At 40.2% G+C, this 9,272-nt stretch overlaps 1 protein-coding gene across 1 annotated transcript; it reads left to right on the forward strand.

Moving 5' to 3' along the window:
- The first annotated feature begins 1,865 nt into the window (after window positions 1-1,865).
- On the forward strand, window positions 1,866-6,133 carry LOC100372062 (uncharacterized). Its single transcript, XM_006813776.2, has 2 exons — window positions 1,866-5,279; window positions 5,426-6,133. Exons 1-2 carry the CDS (start codon window positions 1,866-1,868, stop codon window positions 6,131-6,133), a joined length of 4,122 nt encoding a protein of 1,373 aa, XP_006813839.2.
- Window positions 6,134-9,272: the final 3,139 nt, after the last annotated feature.

Consider the following 9,272-nt stretch of genomic DNA (forward strand, 5'->3'; position numbering starts at 1 on the left):
CGCCTCCAACTGTGCCGCGCTTTCGGGGCAATGCAATCTGACAATGCTGTTCAGTGATTCGTTAGAGTTCATGAATGAATCCCAATCATCTGTTAATACTGCAAAATATATTTTCAGTTTTCAAACCTAAACAGATCCCTGTTCCTGTAACTGATTCTAAAGTTTGATTTTCAATGAAAATAGTATTTTTAGTTCAATTAAAACTACTAATCAAGGAAGTATGTACAGGCCAAATAATAGACTGACTAAAGTACAGATTTCTTCACAATTATGTGAATTATATTTATTTTTAACAATTTTTAAAATGGTAGCCTGGTTACAAACTAATTCACACAGGACTAAACTAGAAATGGCCTCATGGGAATCACACTGACGAATATTTAATATATTGAACATTCCATACACAATTCCATATGCCGCATTCCTCAAAACTAATTTAAAGGTCATTCTATTATTGGGGCAAAATTCTTTGCTAATTGATGAAGCTGCTCAGTACACCTGTCATGTGATAAATACACTACACAACATGGTAAATACACTACACAACATGGTAAATACACGACACAACAAGGTAAATGCACTACACAACATGGTAAATGCACTACACAACATGGTAAATGCACTACACAACATGGTAAATGCACTACACAACAAGGTAAATACACTTGTTATGATATTCTATTTTTGCTGTAAAATGAATGTATTTTGATAATGCCCAGTTAGCTAGTGAGGCTTGCCCAGCTGCGGAATTAGAATAGACAGCATGTATTGTCATTGCTAATTAATATTCTTTTGTTCGTGCTTGTGCAAGACGAACGTGAACACGAGTTAATCAAGTTGTCACCCAGCTCCCGACCAGTGCAGTGCAGCTCAGCTCAGCTCAGCTCAGCTCAGCTCAGCTCAGCTCAGCTCAGCTCCGGTGCAGTGTCAACGTGGCAGCCAACGTATGTCTCACGATAAGGCCTGACCAATTCGGCATGTGAGACTGATAGATGCAAAACAGCCTGCTGTGGTTCTGCGCTGTAAAAAACAACTTTATTCAAAGACCTGCGTTTCGCCAGAAAGCATGGTTTGCTGATCTTGGTCTTCTCTCTACACGGACGGTATGGAAGTCGCGTAACATTACGGTCAGTGTCATGTAATTTGCATTCCCCGAGATCTTAGTTTGGAGCTGTAGACCTGATATCGCCGTCGACGTTGCTGTGATTAACTGTACTATCGTTGAAACTACGCAATACGAGTTCTGCACTTAGGTAGGGTAGACAATTCCGAGCTGGGCTATTATCATTAATGTTATATTTATTGTGATGTATATTGTTGACCGGTTTGTGATTTATATCACTCCTGCTATTGGTTTATGCTTATTGTATTATTAAATTAGTATTATTGGACATATCCTGACTGTGTGCCTTTGTTTGACCTTTAGTGTTGCGTTCTGGAGTGCGAGATATTGGCAGCCAGGTTCGCGGGAGACTATCTCGTATTCCCGTTCGTAACAAATTGGCGAGCGTGCCAGGATACGACACGAATTGTTATGGTACATTCTAATATATAAATGCTTGAATTGCGTTTGGTGGCCGTACTAATGAATTTAAATTGTACTGAATTTTGTTTGGTTACGTACCATGGGTATGTATTGATCCGTACTGTCGTATTTCTGTAACAGGTCAAACAAAGCATACTGATAATTTGCTTACTATTGAATATATTTGATGAATATTGTGGGTATATAATTGGTCACTCTATTATATTGCGTAAATTTTGGATATTGTTTTGATACCTTTTATTTTAGGGCTAAGGTGCATTCGAGTCTTATTTGCGTAATATTTGTATTGTAAAATATTGTATCTGACACCTCTCCAATCATGACTTCTAGTGTAGAGTTTAATGCTGAAAGTTTTCTGAAATCTGCCAGTGTATGTGTTAAAGATGTAGAGGCATTGCGCAAAGATGAGTTGAAGGCCCTTGGGGAATACCTAGGTATTGGTGAAACACTGTCAGGTATGTTGAAATCTAAGATGGTGCGAGTATTAAGTGAACATTTGCGGTTAGTTGAGGAGGAGGAGGAAGAGGAGGAAGAGATGTCTGTTGACAGCCAGGTACTTCTAGCTAAGATAGCATGGGAAAAAGAGAAATTAGAAAGACAAGAACGGGAAAGGGAAAAGGAAAGACAAGAAAGGGAAAAGGAAAGAAATTTTGAGTTGGAAAAGATGAGATTAGAGCAGGAACTTAATAAAAGTGGTCCTAGTGGGTCAGAGTTTGGGTTTAGATATGGTGGTGGTAAAGTTCAGGAATTTGATATGGCTCGGGAAATTAAACTAGTACCGAGATTTCAAGAGCAGGACGTGGATACCTATTTTTTGTCATTTGAGAAAATTGCCAAACGACTTGCATGGCCTGAACGTTATTGGACCTTGTTGTTGCATAGCGTGTTTACTGGAAAAGCTAGCGAAGTATGTTCCACTCTTGATGAGGAGCAGTATTCCGATTATGAATTTGTGAAAGCTGCAGTTCAGTCAGCCTATGAATTAGTGCCCGAAGCTTATAGACAGAGATTTAGGCATTTGCAGCATACTTGTGGGCAAACATTTGTTGAGTTTGCTAGGGAGAAAGAGCTAGTTTTTGATAAATGGTATAGGTCCCTCCAGGCAGAGAAAGATTTTTGTAGTTTACGGGAGGTAGTGTTGTTGGAGGAATTCAAAGATAGCATTCCCCTAGATATTAAAACCCACCTTGATGAGCATAAAGTGAAAAATATTAGAAATGCAGCTGCTGTGGCCGATGATTATGAATTAACCCATAAGAAGAGTGTAAAGTCCTATTCCTCCAGATGGAATAATAGGCGTTCCCGTGGTGCTAATGGTGCATTGGACGGTGAGGCTAGTGGTGAGAGTACTAAAAGTCAGTCTGTAACACCTAAACCAGCTGAGAACAAGAGAGTATGGGAAAAACCTCTTTGTTACTATTGTAAGAAGCCAGGGCATGTGAGGGCAGAGTGTTTCAAGTTGAAGAATGAGAGGCAGTGGAGAAAGCCAGTAGCATTTGCCAGGGTTAGAGACCCTGTTAGGAAAGTAGTAGGGAGTTCAGCCATGCCTGGAAAAAGATGTGGAATTCTTGATGTACCTGAAGAGTATAAAAACTTCGTGTCAAAGGGTGAGGTATCCCTTGGTAAGGTTAGTGATAGTAAGCCTGTAGTTATACTCAGAGACACTGGGGCAGCTCAGTCTTTAATGTTGGCTGGTGTATTACCTTTAGATAATGTAAATACAGATGCCAGTGTGCTGGTTCAGGGTATTGGAGGTGGTTATGAGTCTGTTCCCTTGTATAATGTCAAGTTGAGGTCTGATTTGGTCACTGGAGATGTGACTGTTGGTGTGGTCAAGTCCTTGCCGATAGAGGGCGTTACTTTTCTACTGGGTAATGACCTGGCTGGGGGTAAGGTGAGTGTACTCCCCGTGGTTTCTTGTAAGCCTGTGGTTAATGACAAGACTGAAGAGTTGCTTGAATTATATCCTGGTATATTCCCTGCGTGTGTTGTTACTAGGTCACAAACTAGTAAGGAGAGACAGGATGAGCTGGTGTCAGAGGTAGTGAAGGAAGACTCTGGTGTGTGGTTAGCGGAGACTTTCTTTGGTGATTTGAAGGATGGTAGTGAGATTAAGACTGACTTCAGTCACTCTTCACTAGTAGAGCAGCAAGAAGCAGATTGCACCTTGAAAGAGCTAATGGCGAGTGCATTGAGTGAGAATGAGGCTGAAAATCTTCCGAAGTGTTGTTACATGAAGGATGGTGTTTTAATGAGGAAGTGGCGACCTCCCAGTTCCCCAGCTGATGAGGACTGGACGGTAGTTCACCAAATAGTGGTGCCTCACTCTTATCAGCATGAGATACTTAGAATAGCTCATTCTATCCCTGTGGCTGGGCACTTGGGTATAAGAAAGACTGATGCCAGAATAATGGCACATTTTTACTGGCCCAAATTACATAGAGACGTGGTTGACTACTGCAAAACGTGTCATACTTGTCAGGTTGTAGGAAAACCCCAGCCTGCTATTAAGCCTGCCCCTTTGGTGCCTATCCCAGCATTTGGTGAGCCATTCAGTAAGGTGTTGGTTGATTGTGTTGGCCCATTGCCTAGAACCAAGACAGGTTTTCGTTTTATGTTAACAATCATGGATATGGCCACTAGGTATCCTGAGGTAGTGCCTTTGAAAACTATAACTGCTAAGGTAGTGGTGGAGGCATTGGTGCATTTTTTTACAAGGTATGGGCTTCCTAAAGAAATTCAGTCTGACCAAGGGTCAAACTTTATGTCTGGGCTATTTCAGGAGGTTATGCATCAGCTGGGGGTGAGTCAGCTTAAATCCTCTGCTTATCATCCTCAGTCTCAGGGAGCATTAGAAAGGTACCATCAAACTTTGAAGAACATGCTCAGATCATACTGTACAGAGTGTCCGGAGGATTGGGATAAGGGAATACCCCTTGTATTGTTTGCTACTAGGGACACTCCCAGTGACTCTACAGGGTTTAGTCCATTTGAACTTGTGTATGGTCATAATGTCAGGGGTCCCCTGAAGCTTCTAAGAGAACAGTTTCTAGTTGCTGAGCCAGAGACCAATATGTTAGATTATATATGCAAGTTTCGAGAACGCCTTTTTAAAGCAGGCGAGACGGCTGCTGAACATCTTAAGGTGTCCCAGAATGTTATGAAGAAGAAGTTTGATAGAAATGCAAAAGCACGCCAGTTTAGTCCAGGTGAAAAGGTCTTAGTATTATTACCGCTAGTGAGTGAGCCATTAGCTGCTAAGTTTAGTGGGCCCTATGAGATTAAAAAGAAACTTAGTGAGGTCAATTATTTAATCAGTACCCCTGATCGCCGTAAACATCAACGAGTTTGTCATGTTAACATGATAAAGAAGTATTTTGATTGTAAGGGAGAACCCCCCAAGATGACAGGTGTAGTTGGTTCTGGTAATCAGACTTTTGAGTGCGAAGATGAAAATGAAGATGATCCTGATCCTGGAGAGTTTGATATGTCACAACTGGATCCACAAACTGCTGTATTATCCAATTCTGAGACCTTATCCAACTTGTCGTCTTTGTTGAGCTATTTACCCGAGCCTCAAAGAGAAAGTTTTTGCGAGTTGATTTTTGAATTTCAACATTTGTGTTCTGATGAATTGGGTCGTACCACTTTGGCTTGGCATGATGTGGATGTCGGTGAGGCTATCCCCATTAAGCAGGCTCCATACAGACTCAACCCTGATAAGTTGGCAAAGGTGAGGAAGGAGGTTCAGTACATGTTACAGCATGATATAATCGAACCCAGTCAGAGTAGCTGGAGTTCTCCCATTGTTCTCATCCCCAAACCTGATGGGTCTTTGAGATTTTGATGGGTCTTTGATTTTGTATTGATTTCCGTAAGGTAAATGCTTTAACTGTTACTGACTCTTATCCTCTTCCCAGAATTGAAGATTGCATTGACAAAGTTGGGAAAGCAAAGTACATCAGTAAGGTAGATTTACTTAAAGGTTATTGGCAGGTTCCTCTGACTAATAAGGCCAAAGAAATATCAGCCTTTGTCACGCCTGACGGTTTGTTTCATTGTAAAGTGCTTCCATTTGGCATGAAAAACGCTCCAGCAACCTTCCAGCGCCTAATGGATAGAGTAATACAAGGTGTACCAAATTGTGTTGTGTATATTGATGATGTGGTCATCTATAGTGAAAATTGGGAAAGTCATTTGCTCCATCTCAGAAAATTGTTCGAAAAGCTCACATGGGCCAATTTGGTTGTAAACTTGACCAAAAGTGAGTTTGCTAAAGCTAAGGTGACTTATTTAGGTCATGTCATAGGTCAAGGTAAAGTGTTGCCACGACTGGCCAAGGTTAAAGCCATTGTCAACTTTCCGGCTCCAAAATCAAAACGAGAAATCCTTAGATTTTTGGGCATGTCTGGTTTCTATCGAAAGTTTGTGGCAAACTATAGTGAGGTTGTGGCTCCACTTACCAATTTGCTAAGTACGAAGGTGAAGTTTATTTGGGCAGATGAATGTGAACAGGCATTCGCAAAGATTAAAGCTGTGTTAATAAGAGCCCATTTTGGCTGCTCCAAATTTCAGCAAGTCTTTTAGTTTAGCGATTGATGCTAGTGATATTGGCGTTGGGGGAGTGTTGCTCCAGGAAGATGACTTTGGGGTTGAGAAACCAGTTATTTTTCAAGAAAATTAAATGTACACCAAAAACGGTATTCTACAATTGAGAAGGAAACTTTGAGCTTGGTATTGTCTCTCCAACATTTTGAGATATATGTGACGAATGGCAATGGTCCTACCACCATTTATACGGATCATATTCCACTTGTGTTTTTGGAAAAATTTAAAACCAAGAGTCATCGTTTATTTCGCTGGAGTTTGATGCTACAACCATACTCTTTGAAAATAGTACATATAGCTGGAAAAGATAATGTATTAGCTGATGCTTTATCACGAGTTTGAGATTTGTTATGTAAAATTGCATTAATAGTTTGGATTTGTAGTTTGAAGAACGCATTTCTTTAGAAAAGCGTTCTTTGTTGTATGGGGGAGATGTTATGATATTCTATTTTTGCTGTAAAATGAATGTATTTTGATAATGCCCAGTTAGCTAGTGAGGCTTGCCCAGCTGCGGAATTAGAATAGACAGCATGTATTGTCATTGCTAATTAATATTCTTTTGTTTGTGCTTGTGCAAGACGAACGTGAACACGAGTTAATCAAGTTGTCACCCAGCTCCCGACCAGTGCAGTGCAGTGCAGCTCAGCTCAGCTCCGGTGCAGTGTCAACGTGGCAGCCAACGTATGTCTCACGATAAGGCCTTACCAATTCGACATGTGAGACTGATAGATGCAAAACAGCCTGCTGTGGTTCTGCGCTGTAAAAACCAACTTTATTCAAAGACCTGCGTTTCGCCAGAAAGCATGGTTTGCTGATCTTGGTCTTCTCTCTACACGGACGGTATGGAAGTCGCGTAACATTACGGTCAGTGTCGTGTAATTTGCATTCCCCGAGATCTTAGTTTGGAGCTGTAGACCTGATATCGCCGTCGACGTTGTTGTGATTAACTGTACTATCGTTGAAACTACGCAATACGAGTTCTGCATTTAGGTAGGGTAGACAATTCCGAGCTGGGCTATTATCATTAATGTTATATTTATTGTGATGTATATTGTTGACCGGTTTGTGATTTATATCACTCCTGCTATTGGTTTATGCTTATTGTATTATTAAATTAGTATTATTGGACATATCCTGACTGTGTGCCTTTGTTTGACCTTTAGTGTTGCGTTCTGGAGTGCGAGATATTGGCGGCCAGGTTCGCGGGAGACTATCTCGTATTCCCGTTCGTAACACACTACACAACATGGTAAATGCACTACACAACAAGGTAAATGCACTACACAACAAGGTAAATGCACTACACAACAAGGTAAATGCACTACACAACAAGGTAAATGCACTACACAACATGGTAAATGCACCACATAACATGGTAAATGCACTACACAACACGGTAAATGCATCACATAACATTGTAAGTGCGTCACATAATATGATAAATGCACCACACAACATGGTAAATGCACCACACAACATGATAAATGCACCACACAACATGATAAATGCACCACACAACATGATAAATGCACCACACAACATGATAAATGCACCACACAACATGATAAATGCACCACACAACATGATAAATGCGCCACACAACATGATAAATGCGCCACACAACATGATAAATGCGCCACACAACATGATAAATGCGCCACACAACATGATAAATGCGCCACACAACATGATAAATGCGCCACACAACATGATAAATGCGCCACACAACATGATAAATGCGCCACACAACATGATAAATGCGCCACACAACATGATAAATGCGCCACATAACATGATAAATGCGCCACATAACATGATAAATGCGCCACATAACATGATAAATGCGCCACATAACATGATAAATGCGCCACATAACATGGTAAATGCGCCACATAACATGGTAAATGCGCCACATAACATGGTAAATGCGCCACATAACATGGTAAATGCGCCACATAACATGGTAAATGCGCCACATAACATGGTAAATGCGCCACATAACATGGTAAATGCGCCACATAACATGGTAAATGCGCCACATAACATGGTAAATGCGTCACATAACATGGTAAATGCGTCACATACCATTGTAAATGCGTCACATAATATGGTGAATGCACTACATAATATGGTGAATGCACTACATAATAAGATAAATGCACTACATAACATAGTAAATGGACTACATAATAAGATAAATGCACTACATAACATTGTAAATGGACTACATAATAAGATAAATGCACTACATAACATGGTAAATGCACCGCACAACATGGTAAATGCACCGCACAACATGGTAAATGCACCACACAACATGGTAAATGCACCACACAACATGGTAAATGCACCACACAACATGGTAAATGCACCACACAACATGGTAAATGCACCACACAACATGGTAAATGCACCACACAACATGGTAAATGCACCACACAACATGGTAAATGCACTACGTGACATAATATTTCACGACTTACAATAGCTGTGGCTTTCCATATGAAAGTGAATACTGATAATATACTTTTTGAAAACAAATCTATTGTTTATCTACCTTATTGTATTTGAGTGCATTACGATCATGTTGTCTTTTTAATACTATCAGGTAGCATCACACAGACATTACAACATAGCTTGGAATATAACCGGTGTTCCACTCTGTACACAAGTTACTAAAGCCTAGCTACAACGCTAACAATATATTGCTTTAGTCAGCTATCATAGATTTGATTGGATAAATAATCATGTCAATTTAAAATTGTCAAATCTCTGAAATCACGTGATGTGAGTACTTTCTCACCAATGAACAAAAAATTTACTCTAGAGACGAGTATAACTGGGAAATAAATAACTTAAATTATTTTTATTACATTGTAATGTTGTACATTAAACAACCCAGGCACAAGCTCTGATATTGATGTTACTTATAATAAATAAGGATTACCCTAAGTAACCGAAATGACCCACACGTGAGTGAATAAATACCCCCAACGCTATAGCGACAATCTAAGCTTACCACTTGCCTCGTTCCAACCATACTGAATTCTATTATTGAATGTAAGCCATCGTGAAGGTATAAACTCCGTACTGGGTTAAACTTATACTCACAATATAT

This window comes from Saccoglossus kowalevskii, chromosome 12 (genome assembly GCF_978046115.1).
Source record: "Saccoglossus kowalevskii chromosome 12, keSacKowa6.1, whole genome shotgun sequence".
Classification (NCBI taxonomy): domain Eukaryota; kingdom Metazoa; phylum Hemichordata; class Enteropneusta; family Harrimaniidae; genus Saccoglossus; species Saccoglossus kowalevskii.

Bases quoted from the DNA above. Each gene is read 5' to 3' on its own strand.
- LOC100372062 (XM_006813776.2), top strand. From the start codon at position 1,866: ATGACTTCTAGTGTAGAGTTTAATGCTGAAAGTTTTCTGAAATCTGCC. The intron at 5,280-5,425 runs GTGAGGAAGGAG...GATTTCCGTAAG, and splicing joins ACCCTGATAAGTTGGCAAAG to GTAAATGCTTTAACTGTTAC.